This window comes from Solea solea, chromosome 6 (genome assembly GCF_958295425.1).
Source record: "Solea solea chromosome 6, fSolSol10.1, whole genome shotgun sequence".
Lineage (NCBI taxonomy): Eukaryota > Metazoa > Chordata > Actinopteri > Pleuronectiformes > Soleidae > Solea > Solea solea.
The window spans coordinates 11300791-11317043 of record NC_081139.1 but is presented as its reverse complement, the minus strand read 5'-3'; the positions used below and the strand labels follow the sequence as shown (position 1 = coordinate 11317043).

General features: G+C 37.7%; 1 protein-coding gene across 3 annotated transcripts; it reads right to left on the bottom strand.

The window, feature by feature from the left end:
* Positions 1–308: 308 nt before the first annotated feature.
* igfn1.4 (immunoglobulin like and fibronectin type III domain containing 1, tandem duplicate 4) lies at positions 309–16253 on the bottom strand. Of its 3 annotated transcripts, none has more exons than XM_058630504.1 (25): positions 16088–16253; positions 14228–14318; positions 13111–13233; positions 11542–11681; positions 10538–10637; positions 10216–10297; positions 9940–10132; positions 9725–9838; positions 9430–9598; positions 9035–9307; positions 8671–8937; positions 7627–7689; positions 6752–6796; positions 6614–6658; positions 5953–6068; positions 5167–5308; positions 4787–5080; positions 4391–4693; positions 3921–4100; positions 3706–3834; positions 3525–3604; positions 3215–3407; positions 1634–1930; positions 593–919; positions 309–511 (listed from the first exon to the last, which is right to left on the bottom strand). In XM_058630504.1, the coding sequence occupies exons 2-25, from the start codon at positions 14271–14273 to the stop codon at positions 507–509; spliced, it is 3726 nt and encodes a 1241-aa protein (XP_058486487.1). In that variant the 5' UTR covers positions 14274–14318; positions 16088–16253; the 3' UTR covers positions 309–506. The 3 variants fall into 3 exon arrangements, with proteins under 3 accessions (XP_058486487.1, XP_058486488.1, XP_058486489.1); XM_058630505.1 differs by having other exon boundaries at positions 6617–6658; XM_058630506.1 differs by lacking the exon at positions 6614–6658.

Here is a 16253-nt window from a genome sequence, read left to right as displayed (position 1 = left end):
TAATTACCATTTGACTGACTATAATAACTAGAATAAGTAAAGCTTGTAGTCACAGATTTTTCTGGGGTAGCTCAGTTGGATATATATATATATATGTATGGAAAAGCAATAAAAATGTGCAGTGGGTTCACAAGGGCTTAATGTAGTACTGCAGTGTGCGTGGAGTCATGGACTTTGGATATTGGAGACGTGCTGCTTGAAACATTTATGGCTTTAATGGTAGTTACCACCAGTATGTTTCTGCCAGTGAAGTCAATAAAAGCTATTTCAGTGTCAAAACAGATAAAGAAAGGGACACTACACCAATGTCACTGTGCTGATTTATTGTGGTGAAGACCATAAATATTTGATAGAATTCACATGAGTTAAATCATTTTGTATTTTAATCTTTTTTAAGTGATAATTCAACAGGAGGTTTTCAGTGTAGCAAAATGTAATACAACATTCTGCTTCCTTGCATTCCATAAATGTGCAAGAGGTGGCTGCATAAAAACCTCCAAGTCATTTCAATCTGTTGGAAGAGGCAGAAAGAAGCATCATCATTATAGAAAATCATGATCACAATATACGCTTAAGATGAACCCACTCTTACCTCTAACAGCAAGTTTAGTGAAACACTCTGCCTTGCCGAACGAGTTGACTGCGACCACTTTATATTCACCACTGTCCTGTGGTCGGACTCGGAATATAAACATGGAGCATACTCCAAAAGAGTTTGTGATGTAGTAGTTGCTGTCAGAGTTGATACAGACGTCATTCAGGTACCAGGATACAGTGGGTGTTGGGCATCCCCGCACGGCACAAGTCATATAGAGTTGGTATCCTTTCGGTGGAGCGTGGACTTTCAGAGGGACCAAGATGGATGGAGGCCTCTCAAAGCCAACCTCTGTTAGGTTAACTCGATTTGCAGTTATTGGAACTTTAAAGGGGGAGAAAAAAAATGAGGTTACATGATCATTTTTTTGTATCAAATATTTAGGATATTAATTTATACAGCAGGTCCAGGTTATACTCAGAGAATTCATTGTACATTGTGAGATGGTAGCATTTAAACTATGTAGGAAAGTACAGAAAATGCTTAGTCACTTGCATTTTAACTAGCTCTCAGATTCCCAGACTCCCAGTATGATTTATAAAGTACAGACAAACCAACTAAACTGATACCAGTGGAATTAGCATATCTGATTTATCAGTGTTGGAAACCGCACTGGTAATTATAAAATGAATTAATAAAATGACCACAATTTGTCACTGCTGCCATTGCATGTGAATTTATTTCAGTAATGTGCACTACATCTTGGTGTACTAATCGTAGCCCATTAGCTTTAGTGACTCAATGCAGTCTCTGGTTAAACATTTCTTTTTACCCAGGGGTTTTTACTTTTTGTCATTATTTAATATTATATAGGCACAAGTGCAGGAGTATGTACAGTAAATAGGCTTGGACTCATCCATACAATTGACTTTCTTTCAGTAACATCTAAACAATTTCTAAGCTGTAGTTTGTGTTATGGTTTGTTTTCTCTCCACATACTGAACATGTAAAGTATAACCTTTGAATGTGAAATTGTCACCGTAATGTGTAGTAAAGTTTAATTTATTGCATGAGCAAATACAAGTGAAAATAACCTACCTCTGTTGCTATTGGTGCCCCATGTCGGTGACTGAGAAGCATCTGAAAGGCCCATGTCATTCTTGGCGTAGATCCGGAAATGGTACTCTATCCCAGGCAGGATGTTGTTGGCTGTGTATTTGTTAGTGAAGAGGCGGTCTGCTACGGTCTTCCATACTCTGGTGTTGGAGTTGTGTTGAGACACCACATAATACAAGCGGTCATCGAGCTCCTGGTCTGGAGAGGGTGCCCACGACACCACCACTTTGCCATGGACTGTTTGCTCCAACTCCACTGGCCCTGGAGTCTTGGGTTCATCTAGCAACAAGTGCGATAACATGTAGGTTATGATACTGAATATTGGTTCTGTTTCTTAACTGCTTGGAGGAAAGTTTATGAAATTCTTCTTTGTACAGAGGCATTTCCCCCTGATGTTAGTTTTTGTCTGTTTTGCTCTAGGTTTTGGCAGTATCCACATTTTAATACAGTGAACCTTCTTCATATTTATCTTGGTTTGTACCTTATTACCGTGACTAATTTAAAAATGTGTCATTAGGGCTTACAGGGCATGCTGAAAATTGAATACATTTAATTGAAAAAAAATAATGATAAATAAGGAAAGCAGCAATGACACAACTTGTTTTGTCTGTTGGTTTATTTTTAGATTCTATGGACATGCATAATTACACCCAGAACATTGATTTTTATGTTTTTTCAACCAAACGATAGTTTACCATTTCTGTTTTCCTGGTGCTGAAAAAAACCTGCCACTGTAAAAGGTTTTCTTTGTAAGAGACACTCGAGTGGTATCGTCACTCTTGTATCCCTGTATTCTAATCTCTAATAATCAAGTAAAGCATAATTCTGAATAGGGATGAGCATGAGTATTTCATTATTTGCTTAGTTATAAAAAGTCCATCATTACTGTGACTATTCGTAATATATATTAAAACTATACAAAACAAATGTTTTATCAAAGATTGCATTTAAAAAAGATTTCTTCCCCAATGACTACACATTTGTGTTGAAATTTAAATTCAGTGCTTATCATAGGGCAACTAAACCTCCTCTTCTGAGCCTAACTCCACCAAATTCATGATTTTAAAAAATGCCAAGAAGTGGTCTGAGATCTAAGTAAGGGGAAGGACGTGGGAGGGAGTGTGTGCAGCAGTGCAGGGGCTGCGGTCTGCGGTCTGCGAGTGAAATCTGACCCTGAATTGCAGCTGTGTGAGGTGCTCAGTGAAATTGGCCACTGTCGCTCACACCACACTTCAAGGCGGTGGAGAAAGAGAAAGGCGAAGTGGCGTTTTTCAAAGGGTGGAGGAGTCTGGGATAACTCAAGGTAGTTGAACAAGAGGGTCAAAAAAAAGGCTTGTACCAGTGACACAAGCGTGGGCAAAAAAAGCAGAATGCAGTAGTTTGACCAGAGGGTCCATAGAAATGTCGATTTTTATCACAACATGTAACATTTCAATACTGTACACTGAACTGTGAAGATTTGCACTTGGATCGGGAAATAACGAGGTGATTATGATTTCATTGAATAAACATCACCACAAATAATCCTTAATCAACATATCACCAGTAGTAACTTGTCCTTACCTGTGACTCGAACCTCAATGTCCAATGAAGCCTCGCCCTCAGAATTTTTGGCATTTATAGTGTAGATGGCTGAATCTGACCGCTTTGCTGAGGGAATGGCAAGCTGAGACATTCCCTCTGTATTAATAATGTTAATCCACGGGGAGATGGGCTCGTCGTCCTTTAGCCAAGTGATCTGAGCTGTAGGCTCTGCCTGGAGATATTATTGTCAGATAAAAAAGTTAAGTGTATGACATGGCTGAATTGGGCATACAATTGATTGATAGATTTGAGATTTATATAAAGCAAGAGGGTCACAGTATGTCCATACCATGTAGCAAACTTTGACCCGAGCCATATTTCCTGCTCTGACAACAATGAAGTCCTCTGGGTCTTTAAAAGAAGGTCTCACTGGATGAGGAACAAACACAAACTCCCCGTAAAAAAAGAATATGTGGGATAACAACAGGGTTTAATCATTAACATCAACATTTAAGGTACTGTACACTTACTGTTGGGATTCTTTGCACACACCATTGCAGACGGGGGGCTTAGGTCTCCAGATCCAGACTCATTGATTGCTGCGACTCTGAATTCATATTCTGCTCCTTCAGTGATGTCTTTAACTGCACAGTTCACATCTAGAAATGAAACGGCAAGGATGACAATCATGAAAAGAGAGCATGAAATGGAACATGAAATGGGTATGTTTTTGTTTTCGACAAACCTTCAATAGGATCACTGAGTCCATTCAGTGCAATCCACTGATTTGTGTCCTTCTTTCGTTTCTCAATCTGATAACCGATGATCGGTACTCCCCTGTCATCCTCTGGAGGAGTCCAGGTCAAATTGATACATGTCTTTGAGGTACTCACCACTTTGGGAGTGCCAGGTGGACCAGAGAGTACTGGGGAAGTCATGTAATTAATGCAATGAGGTCATTATTAATAATCGGAAGACATGGATTAAATTGAGGAAATATAAACATTATTACTGCATGGATTTGCATGCAATGCCTCTTTTGAGATAATATGAGAAAGGTAGACTTTTTGTAGCAACCAAATAGTGTTGGTGATAAACAATTTGAAGTGATCACAAAACCTATCCGAAGACATTATTCATTTATTACACCTGCGGGAGATTAACATGGGATTTGCTGAGGAACACTAAATGAGACTTCTATTTTCCTACACTCACTCATTATGCCAGCCATAATGCTGTCGGCTGTCTCCAGTGCATCACTGAGACCCTCAGGGTTTTCTGCATAGATTTGATAGTTGTATTTCCTTCCATGTGTCACATTCTTGTCACTGAAGGAAGTCTTGTCAGAAGACACGTCCCCAAGTTTTGTCCACAGACATTGTCCTGCCTGTTGCCGTTCAACGATATAGTTGGTGACAGTTGAGCCACCGTCATCTTTTGGAGGGTTCCATTTAATCTCAATTAGAGAGGATGTAGTTTCGACAGTGCCCACTGGACCCTCTGGTGGACTGGGACGATCTGTTAGAAAAAAACATAATGAATTTGGTAACTGGTGATCAGTGTGAAACTCAGTATTTAAAGTTTTTCTTATTAGATTCCTGGATTCTGTACCAAGCACAATAAGCTGAGATATGGCCTCCACCACTCCAAATGGGTTTTTGAGCTGAATCTTTATTTCCCCTGCGTCTGTCCGCAGACAGTCTCTGAACAGCAGCCGGCTGTGATTGGGCTCCCTCACAATCTTAACTCCTCCTCCGTCTTTGATCTCGGTACCATTTTTAAACCAAATGACCATCAAAGACTCCTGAGGAGTGAAGGGCATCTTGAAAGCAGCATTCTGCCCCACTCTGACTATCACAGGTTTGGAGAATTTGTGAAGGCTGTCCTGGTCAAATTCAGGTACATCTGTAAAAACAAAGTATAATTCAATTTATCAAACTGGAAGTCATTTCCTTCATATATTGAGGTTAAGACAGGAACGTATATCATACCTCCAATATTGACTCTTCCTTGAGTACTTTGTTCCCCTGATACAAAACGATAAAGTCCAGAGTCGTCGTCTGTGCAGCTTTGAATAGTTAGTGTGTTAGAGATTCCATCTTTGGTCATGGTGACCCCTGCATTTGAGTTGATCTAGCAAATTAAAAGTGAAAGGTACACTTTAATACTTTTACTAGTACTTATTTGGTAGTTTCTACTTCAAACTTCTAGATGTGCTACTTAAAGGGATAGATCGTGTTTTTTGAAGTGTGGTTTAAATTAGTTACTGACGGTGCTGCCTGCACTCTGTCATCAGAGAAAAACTGATTTAAGCCACTTAACTAAAAGTTTACAAAATCTGTAAACTGCTTGCATGCCTCACCAAAGTCAATTGAGACATTTTGTAATTTACATTTTGGCACGCACAAAAGAAGTTAGTGTTTGAAATGTGTTATTCTTTGATTCGGTTTTTGAAATCCCTAGTTCAGATTTACGAAAGTCAAACAAACTTATTCAGACAAGATAGAACAGGAGCTACTGTGTTCCTGTAAGCTAAACAAATTAATGTTGTCAGCAGTACAGATGTCAGTTTCCAATAAAATAACTACTGGCAAGATAAAGCTGCAAACATTAGTAGGATATTGTGTAGTGGGTATAGACTTTAGTAAGGTGAAGTTTTTTGGTGAAGTTCCTATAATCTGCCTTTCCTTGTGTCCATGTTGTCGAGTGAGAGAGTTCATGTCTCAAGCTCTTTCTATGATGTAAGCAGGTGATATATATTTATTTCTGGATTGTACCTGCTGTCCGTCTTTGAACCAGATTCCATCACACTCCACATTCATCTTCACAATTAATTCAGCTGGCTTTCCACAAAGTGTATGAACGTCAGAGAGTCCGCAGGTAATCACTGGTTCTGGACAAGATACAATTAAGTTACCCTCTACTTTGCACATTAACGGCACCATGCAGCTTTCAGTTTTGGTATAACTGCTCAATACTGTACTTGAGCTCTAAAAGGCTAGAACCATTAGCATCCCACACGATGCATATACGGCACCCACAGAAGAACATACACAAATGAAAGAAGGAAGAAATGGCATCGCTGTGTTTTAAATGAATACATACATAATATACAGTTATAAGCTAAGTAGTGACATTAACAGCCCATTGAGCAGCAAACATTAAGTTTACAATCTTTACTAACAGAAACCTGATCGACTCACTAGAGTATGCAAACATCAGCACAAATATTGTATGATAAGTACGTCTTAACATGGTGGTTATTTCCCAATTTATTATTTTATTCCTTTCCATCTATGTATTGGTATGTAGTTTAAAATGCAAATATGCTAAAATATCATAATTTCTCATGTATTCTTTAGCCGATAAACAAATACGGTTAGTTTGCAGTCTTTCAATGTTTGTGTTACAGTTCTCAGTGTTTAATATTTGGCATACCACCTCCTGAGTGTGTGCCTGGTTGATTACTGCCAGTGGCCTCCCCTGAGTGAATACCAGTAATAACAAGAGCAAGTCATTTAAATGTGATTTAGGAAATTACTCCCTCACTTGTGAGTGCTTCACTGTCTCACTTACCACTTGGCGACTCGCTGGCGGTTGGTGAAGTTTTGTCTGACTGACCTATCAGCAATAACAGCGGGCGACATGAAAACACATTAGATATTTGTTAGTATATCTCTATTTTTGAACGAACTGCATGATACATGACGATCCTTTTGAAAAAGCTAAATAAAGTCATACAGCCGGTGAAATCACGGTACAAAACATATTATTAAATTAGCACTGCATAGCTTCTGTGGCTGTCGACGTGTAAAAAAAGTTGTGTGGCTACCTCAATATAAGTTATAGCAAACTGCTAATGTTACAGCCTAACAGCCTAACAGCCTCCTGTAAAATAGCTTACGGAATCGTGTTTCATTGCAGTGTCCATCAAGTACGTTTTAAATGTACATGGCTGTTTATATTTGTCTTAACATGTCAGGAGGGGAGTGTAAAAGTCAGCTGGCAGTGAACGCGCTCGCATTAGTCTGGTAATCCATGTAAAGACCATGTTATTGCATTTGAAAACTGATCCAATCAGTGTGTATTCAACACAGACTTAAAAGGTGTGACACTGTTAACAATAAGGTCAAATCCACACTGGATGCCTGTGCGTCATGGAGCGTCTTGCTTTTCATGTCAGCACACATTAACAGATGAGAGTGACCATGCTGCCCACACTTTATAAAAATGGGGAAAAACACAAACAAGCTCTCTTTGCAATGGATCCTTTATACATACAGCTCAATGTAAAGTAAACTGTATATACTGTAGATGAAATCTCTAGCCATGCTAAGAAAACTGAAAAGTAAATCTAAATGAGCAAAAATGATGATAACACAATTTTCATTTGTGTAGCGAGAATCACACAAATGAAAATTGTCAGTTTCACACAAAACCAAGTTTCTTACCTGTGCCTACTTCCTCCACAACCAATGGCGCAGAGACTACAGCTGCAATCTCATTTATTATTCCTGTGAAACATTAAATCAAGTTAGTGGTTGCCATGCCGAAACAAGGTACAACAAAGAATTCACTGATTAATGTGAATTTATTTTATTTTAAGTTGGTTTATTATTTGCCAAAATGTTACACTTGCTGCTACATTGAACAAAACCTAAAAAGTAAATAACTAACTCCTTAGATAAATGAAGGCATTTTATATTGAGTGAGATTAGTCTTGACTTTAATTTAAGTCTAGATTTATTACTGTAGGGTTTCCCATAGATTAACCAATTTGTGCCGGCCTGCCACAGAATCACGACAAATTGATTCTGTCTTTTATTTTCAGCGCAGTGAAAACACAATGCACAATGAAATGTTTTGTACATTCATTGACCCTGCCTTTGCAACTCTCTCTACAGCTCTCGCACAAACACATACACATACACAACACAGAGAGACACACTCATGCAGCCATGCACACACACACACACACACACACATACACACACACAGATTGACAGCTGGCACACTCTCGACTGCCACAATTTGCTGGCTGGTCTTTGAGAAACTCTGTATTGTGTGGTTGTTTGTAGAGCTGAAACAATTCATCAATTAATCAGTTATTAATTGATTACTAAATTAATCGACAACTATTTTGATAATCGATTCATCGTTTGAAGCTTTTTTCGTGATTAAAACAAGATTTCCGATTGTTTAAGCTTCTTAAATGTGAATATTTTCTTCATTTCTTTGCTCCGGACAACAAAGAAATCATTAAAACTTAATCTTTGGTTTGTGGACAAAACAAGACATTTGAGAACATCATCATTTCCAGGTTTAACAAACACCGATCAACATTTTTTAAGGTTTTCTGATATTTTATGGACCAAACGATTAAGCGAGAAAATAATCCACAGATTAATCGATTATGAAAATAACCGTTAGTTGCAGCTCTAGTTGTTTGTGAATTCAGCAGCCAGTTTAATAAATCTTACACCTGGCATTCTTACTTGGTTCAGGGTTGTTAGGTGTCTTAAGTGTCGCTGGAGCTGGAGCTGGAGCTGGAGTTGGAGTTGGTTCAGGAGCTGGAGGGATTTCAGGTGGAGGTGTAGCTGCTGCAGCTTCTTTAGTAGCTTTTATCTCTTCTTGTTTTTCCTTTCTTTCCTTTTCTAATTTGACATGTTGTTCTTGGGCAACCTTCTGCAAGTCCATTTCAGATCCTCCAGCTCTGGTTGTTTTCCTTGCAGCTTTTTTGCCTTTTTGCACATCTTTGTCAGCTAATATGGCAAAGAAAAGATTTCCATTCCCTAATCAACCTTAAATATGATTAATTATTGATTATTATCAGTTATCCTTCGACTTTTCATATCTTACCTTCAACGACAAGCCATGCGTTGCAAGATTTTATTCCTGCACAGGCAGCATAAATTCCCTTGTCTACCACCATACAGTCTTTTACCACCAGCCTGTGAATTAGCTTGTCCTCTGAAACCTCAATATCATATTTGTCCCCTTGTTCCAATGGCAAATTCTTGCCAAACCACAGAATCCTGGAGAAGGGATTTGACAGGACACACTCAAACACAGCATCTTCTCTCTCCTTTGCCTTAACTTCTTCGATTTTCACCAAGAAATCCACCATGGGGACTGAAAAATAACAAGTAGTATTTTGACGAGCAGTCATACGTTTAAATAGTTCACAGTTAATTTATTTTAAATGGGTCTGTTGACATTAAGGGTAATTAACCATGTGTAGGTGCAACACTTACTTTTAAAATCAGTGGAAAACATAGTCACATCCTCCACATCCAACTGGTACATTCCAGCATCTTCTGGCATAAGGTCCCTCATACTGAAAATATACTTTTTCCCCACTTGTCTAAGGCTGTGCCTCAATATGTCTCCCAAATCCTTTGTATATGGAACCATTTCACCATCCTGTGGGGAAGATGTATGGGACTCAGTTCTGGGATCACGGTTGAAATTGAGAATGACTCCTACACAATTGTTGTGTAACTGTTACATTGTTAAGGACAACCAGTTGTAACTTTGTATCACACTAACCTTGTAAAGGTAGACTGAGCTGCTTTGTTCAAGAAGGTCTATGTCAATCTCAAAGGATGCAGAACCATCTGCATTGACACTAATAGGCCTCAGGTTAGACAGGCTTTTGACAAACTGAGAAAAAAAGTAGAACAGTTAGGAATCAAGGGGCAAGTATCTGGATATCTATAGGAAGTATAGTTAACATGAATAAGCAAATATCATAAATCACTCACCTGAGCTTGCTCTTCCTCCCTTTCCTTCTTCATTTCATTCAGTTTCTTAAGCATCCAACGGAAGTCTGTGACTCCAAACTCTGCACAGATCCTCTCATAGTCTTTCTTTTCAGCGCTAAGTAAGAGCTCCCAAAACTTTGGATCAATTTCCCCGTGTTTTCTCGCAGGTTGCTCAGATTTTGGACGGATCTTACTAGAAGTTAAAAGAGAATGGATAAGTTAAATGTTCTTGCAAATCAGTAGAAGACACCGTTGATACAGTGTGTGAAAACCTACCTTTTTCTTTTTAGTACATTCTTAAAATTCCCATCAGTAGCTTCAGCTGCTTGTTGTGGGGGTTTATTTTTTTTGAAACCAACTGAAGGCAGAAAAGTGGGTGCTTAACCTTATTATATACAGTCATGTAATTAAAGGATACACAGAGAGTGCAGAGTGATTAGTACTGAGATGAGTGCCATAAATTCAAGGATATGTAAAGTATCAAATTTAGATGAAAGTGTAAATCTGAAGTGGACAGGAAATATTTTGCATATCAAATTACTTTTCACAGTGTTGCTCACATCATTTTTCATCTGCATTTTAACTAAGCAGTCCCTACCTTCAATAACATTCAAAAGTACTGTGACTGTGGCTTGACCGTAGTCGTTCACTGCAAAACATTTGTAGGTATCCGCTTGCTCTGGCGCAACATTTGGCATCTGAAAAATACAAGATGTGCTGAATATAATGGATATAAGGCTTTGTCACTTTAATTATATTCAATGTTTCAGTAGTTGTTGTCTTATGATCTTTCAAAGAAGGGCTGAACACTAAATAATTTTCAAATGAAAATCAAGATTGCTCGCAATTGCTCGTACTTTCCCCTCAATCATTCATCCCCACTTCAAAGCTCTATCAGAAAATAATGGAGGTTTGGATGAGGTTGGTGCTTGATTGATCTCATCCCTCTCATCTTAAAAATGTTTTTGAATATATCTTGATTTGGATTTCATTTAAAATTAGTCATTATAGAAATGGAAATTATATTAATTCTTAAGTTTGGTCCAGTTCGATAGATTTGGTTTGGTTTGTACTTAGGTCTATAGACGTATTGTCTGGCAATCAGTTTGAACTTCTCCTTCCTTGGCAACTGGTCTGTATTTACATATAAATGTGTGCTTTTCCAAATAAGCTGAGCTTCTTCACAGTATTTCACTCCAATTCTATGGTATAAACACAGGGTATGGTATTCAATGAACTGTAAGAAAGAAATATACATATTCCCATGTAACATAAAGCATGTAACTGACTACTATGATGAAGAAACAGGACACCAGGTACAGACTCTGTACACTTTATAGCTGGACAGCCAAATAATGTGAAACTCTACACTTCTTATTTATACTTTGAATATCAGTGACCTGAAAGGATATTGGTGTTAGATGTGCTCAGCCCAGTTTGTTGAGTGTCCAAAGACTGAATGACCTTTATGTTATTAAACGATTTCTTACTCTTTCTTTCTGTTTCTCATGACCTATTTTTGTCTGTTCTATTTTTGTAGGTCCTTTGCATCAGCATGCTGCTGTACAGTATCACTGCAAATTGATAGCCCGTATCACTTGCCTCAAATGTATGCTCATTGGAATTGGGATCATATTTGGTTTGGTATCTTGATGTATCAGACACATATCCATTGTTTCTGCTCCATGTTACAGTCGGCTTTGGGTCTCCAGTGACAATGGCTTTAAAAAAAGCAAATTTTCCTGTAACAAAAAACCCACAGTAAGGTCACCTATTATACTGATTTGACTGACAACACAGTGAAACGGCTGTTAGGTGTAATGGACTGTTGCAGGGAATTACTCACACTGAGAGAATTCTATGTATTGGTGTGCAGAGGTCTGGTCATTTTACCAATGTGTAACTCGTCAGAGACATCTTTGGCACAATGGAATATTTTTCTCTTACATGAAATATTGACAGTGGATGAGACGTGCTTTCTGTCTTTTAGCTCAAAGAGCATAATGGAGGAGCACAGAGGAGACTTTTATCGCTCCCGAGCTGAAATTATGTAAAACTTCACGGCCCCCCCACACACATGAAGTTGGCGTTCGGCTGCCATTTCAATCATCTTCAACTGTTTCACGCTGAACATACACTGCTCTGCGCTACCACTGTTGGTGTTATTTATATCCACTAAGAATGCTTGCGTGCTGACATAAAGGCTTGCTAGCGTCACTTAGCTTCAGCTTTATGTCTCATTCTCATTGTTTATTTGCAGTGACCTGGGGTGACATTTTATTCTATCTCCTCGCATCACTGTGCTATATCCCTGACGAGCCCCCAATGTGAAAAACAATTAACTTTGATGTTGCAGACAATGTTGGCATGTCTGCAGTTCAAACCCCACTTTTTTCATGTATTCATTCAGAAATGGGTGGAAATAGTTTCCTAGTACATTGCAGTTATTGAACATTCTTTGCCAGATACGGCATTTTAATTAAACAGGTTGACGACACATTGGTAATAACATTCCACACAACTATCTGTAAATTTTAATAAACAACCTTGCCTATTGCGACGACAAATTGTTGCAGCCCTGATATTTAGGGATAATATTTAAGGATGTATAGATTTGGAAGATGTTACTTATTCTCTTTGGGCTTATTGTTTCCCCAACATTCATCAAAATCTCTCTCACTACCAAAATTGGTATGGAAATGAAACTGTCTCTGAAACGATACAAAATTGAATCCAAATGAATCAAATTGGAAAAATAATCAAATTGGATCCTTGTAAATTGGAACTAAATTGATTCAGGATACCGGTAGCAATAATCAGCTCTATTTTTAAAGTATTTTTTTTTTTTTGTAGCGATACTCTGTATTGGCAAGTACCAAAATATACATACTCCCTCATCTGTCTTTTAACATGTACGTTATTAAATGCTTAATGCTGTATTTATTTCTCCTATCCAAAATTGCACCAACTTTTCTTCTACTATTGTTGCACCTTGTGGTTTTAAATCAAGGCCAGTCTAGAGTGTGTGTGTGTGTGTGTGTGTGTGTGTGTGTTTTGAATAGCAGAGCTCTGCTCCTGTTGCCTTGCACAAAATGTCTAATCACATAAATTCCACCTTGTAATGTTTTGATATATTTGTGTTTTAAATGTTTCTTCAATTATCAGTCCTACCCTCTTGGATGGTCAAAGCAATTGGCTTGCGGGTGAAGTCTGGATGGCTCTTTCCCTCTGGCAGTGTCTCAATAAACTGCGTAATCATCACACCAGGGACCCTGGATCTTTTCTTGATCCCCACTGTTTGCATTGGAAAATTGAATGTTAGAAACAAAACATTTGTTGTACACAAATATTCACCACTGTGAGATTCTGACTTCAGCCTCTTGATTTGTAATCACTCACATAAACTACACTAAGACTCATTCTCATAAATTACATTTCAGAACGTTTCTTGTTGCTCAGTTAACTGTCACTTAGATCTATATGCGACAGGTGTTTACAGCTCTATTCACAATTACACTTACACGTCACTATTTCATGCCTGTGTGAGTCGGAAAAGACAGCTATACTTGGGATTTTCTGATCTCCCCTAAACATAATCTTCTGGATAAGACTAAAATCTTTTTAATGATATATATCGCAATATAATTTTTCCTCGATATAAAAACAAGATACTCTTGATATAACTTCATCCACATTTTGACAATTTTGACAATCCATTGACAATTTTGACAATTTTTACAATCCGACAGCCAATGACAATGTGAGAAACGGTGATTTGAACCAAGTATGTGGCTGCAATAGCTGAAACATCGAGCAAGAGTGTTGACAAAGAAGGCTGACACAAAAAGCAGTGCTGTCCCCTGGAGAACACACAATGCAAGACTTTACAGTCTGAGTCTGCACTATAGCAGCAGACCATTGTGTCTCCTCTGTCTAGTGCCCTGCATACGACAAAAAAACAATTGTCATGTTCAACTTGTACAAAAGAAAAAGTATGTTGTGATAACTTTTTTTTTCCCATATCGCCTATTGTGCACATAAATTCAATTTCTTAGTGATTTTGTGTACTGTGAGATTTCAATAATTATGTTAAATCACATTTAAACAGTGTAATATTTTTATTTTGTATTTAGTGTAACATTTTCTTCTGATTAGCAATATCGCACTACAGTGAGATATATACAATACATATTACTATAGGTCTCTTTTTCAATCTGATTCTATTTGTACAAGAAATGTGTATTTACATTTCTTTCGTTGCATCCATCAAAAAAAATGAAATGCCTACCTTGTCCATTGGCTGCTCCATCAGTCACTTTTGAGCTTCTCTGCATCGTGGGTTGTTTGATTCCTTGATTGATTTAGCAGAATTCCTCCAACTGCAACATTAGATGGAGACAGACTTTAAGTGCTGTAATTACAGCTCATGTGATCAATGCAAGTAGCAGGAAATTGTTAGTGTTTTAATTACGTTTTGTTGTTGTATCAGATTTTAATTTACATCTAGTGTGTAGGATTTTGATTAGCTATATTTATGCTGTAATTACAGCATAATCACCTGAAACTTTTGTATTTTCTTTTTTGGCACACATCCTTTCCCACGTTGCCACCTTGTTTCTACATTAGCTCAAACTTTACATTTGAAAACTTGGCTTTAGAATGTATACTGTCTTCTATAAGTATGCGACTGCAAACTTCACACAGGAGCCACAGTATATCCCCAGTGTTCAATGCATTTTATTTGAGGCTTTACAAATTGCCTGAGAGCCTCACCAATAGTTTGTCAAATGCTAGAAAAAGAACCACCGTTGTGGCCTCGAGCATCAGGTTTTCTTTTCTTTTTAAAAGAACATCTTCCGATGGAAGGTAAAAGGAAAGCAAAACAGAATAGTATTGAGAAGTCATTGTAGGACTATAATATAAATCAATAACCTCACTAAATTAGAAATTATAAAACAATAAAATGATAGTCTGCAATTTATCCATAGTCAACTTTTACATTCCATGTCATTCTGTGTTGCGTGATTCAAGCATTTATATCACAGTGCTAAAGGTGACTATGACAGGTGGGCAACTGCTTATTATTATCATACATTTTTTGGCAGCTTGTAAAATTTCCTGTTATTTTAAGTTATCTGTGCTGTCTGCCTTTTATAAGACAAACTAAAAATTCCACTGATGCCCATAACATTTATCACAGTAGGTTATGTAACTCTTTTTGCCAAACTAAACAAAACGGTATGTAGTGTACTGTATCTCTCATATAACAAGTTTGTACAAACCTAATACCGCCTGATATAACGTGTGGCTATAGATAAATGAGAAAAGCTGTAATTTGATAGATTACAAGCCACATAAAACCAATCTTCTCATCTCATAGACCTCTAAATCAGTGTTGATGAATAAATCTTCAGTGTTAAATCATGTTCAGCTGACCATCTGATTCTGTTAAATCCGAATATATGCTGTAACTAAACTTACGGTTAATATGATGAATAACCCCTGTGCTTACAAATTGAGTGTAATTAAAGTATTTTTTTTATAGAAGCTGGTTGAACTGGTTGAACCAAGTTTGTGTCCATTAAATATTTTAGCAACGGTTTAAGACTGCTTAAAACTTGTTCTGTGTACTTGACTTCTGACACAGCTGAACACTAACAGCCTCCTTGCTGGGAGACTTGATTTTTATGGGTTTCATATGACCAGTGCTGAAATCCAGTCGGCTACAGAACAGAACACCCAGGGACTGACGTCATAAAAGTGATTAAAATCATGGCATGTTCAGAAAGCATGTAGATATTTTGGGAGTTGATGTTGATGCCGATCATGAGTAGACGATTTGTTTAATTTGGGTTATTACCGAGCATCCTCATTATCTCATTTTATATTTAAAATGTAAATATCAATTCAGCAAAAATACGGATGACATTTTAACACTGAAATGTGTATAATGGAAAATTGAAATATACTCAACACTATTCAGGTTAATTGTGTTTACAATCCAATACTTTCAACAGTTTGCAACATTGACTATGACATCCTTGGGTAATTAGTCACAGAAACAATCACGTGTTGAAGACGATATTCAACTTTCACCCCTTAACACATCCATCAAATGGCTGGTGCTGAGTATAAGTGATGAACTTACCTCAGTACTACTGTGATCCTCTTGAGTGTTCCTGATTTCCAGTCTGATATTTAAGTGTTGCCTCCTTGGTCTACAAGCTATGCAATCCTGACAGGAATGCCAATGACTCTGCAACAAGCACAGCCGTTGTCAGACCTGGTGTCTGCCAAGAAAGGGGATTGGTTTT

Bases quoted from the DNA above. Each gene is read 5' to 3' on its own strand.
- igfn1.4 (XM_058630504.1), bottom strand. From the start codon at position 14,273: ATGCAGAGAAGCTCAAAAGTGACTGATGGAGCAGCCAATGGACAAG. The intron at 7,690-8,670 runs GTAAGAATGCCA...AATGTTTCACAG, and splicing joins ACCTAACAACCCTGAACCAA to GAATAATAAATGAGATTGCA. The intron at 6,069-6,613 runs GTATGCCAAATA...TATCTTGTCCAG, and splicing joins AGGCACACACTCAGGAGGTG to AACCAGTGATTACCTGCGGA.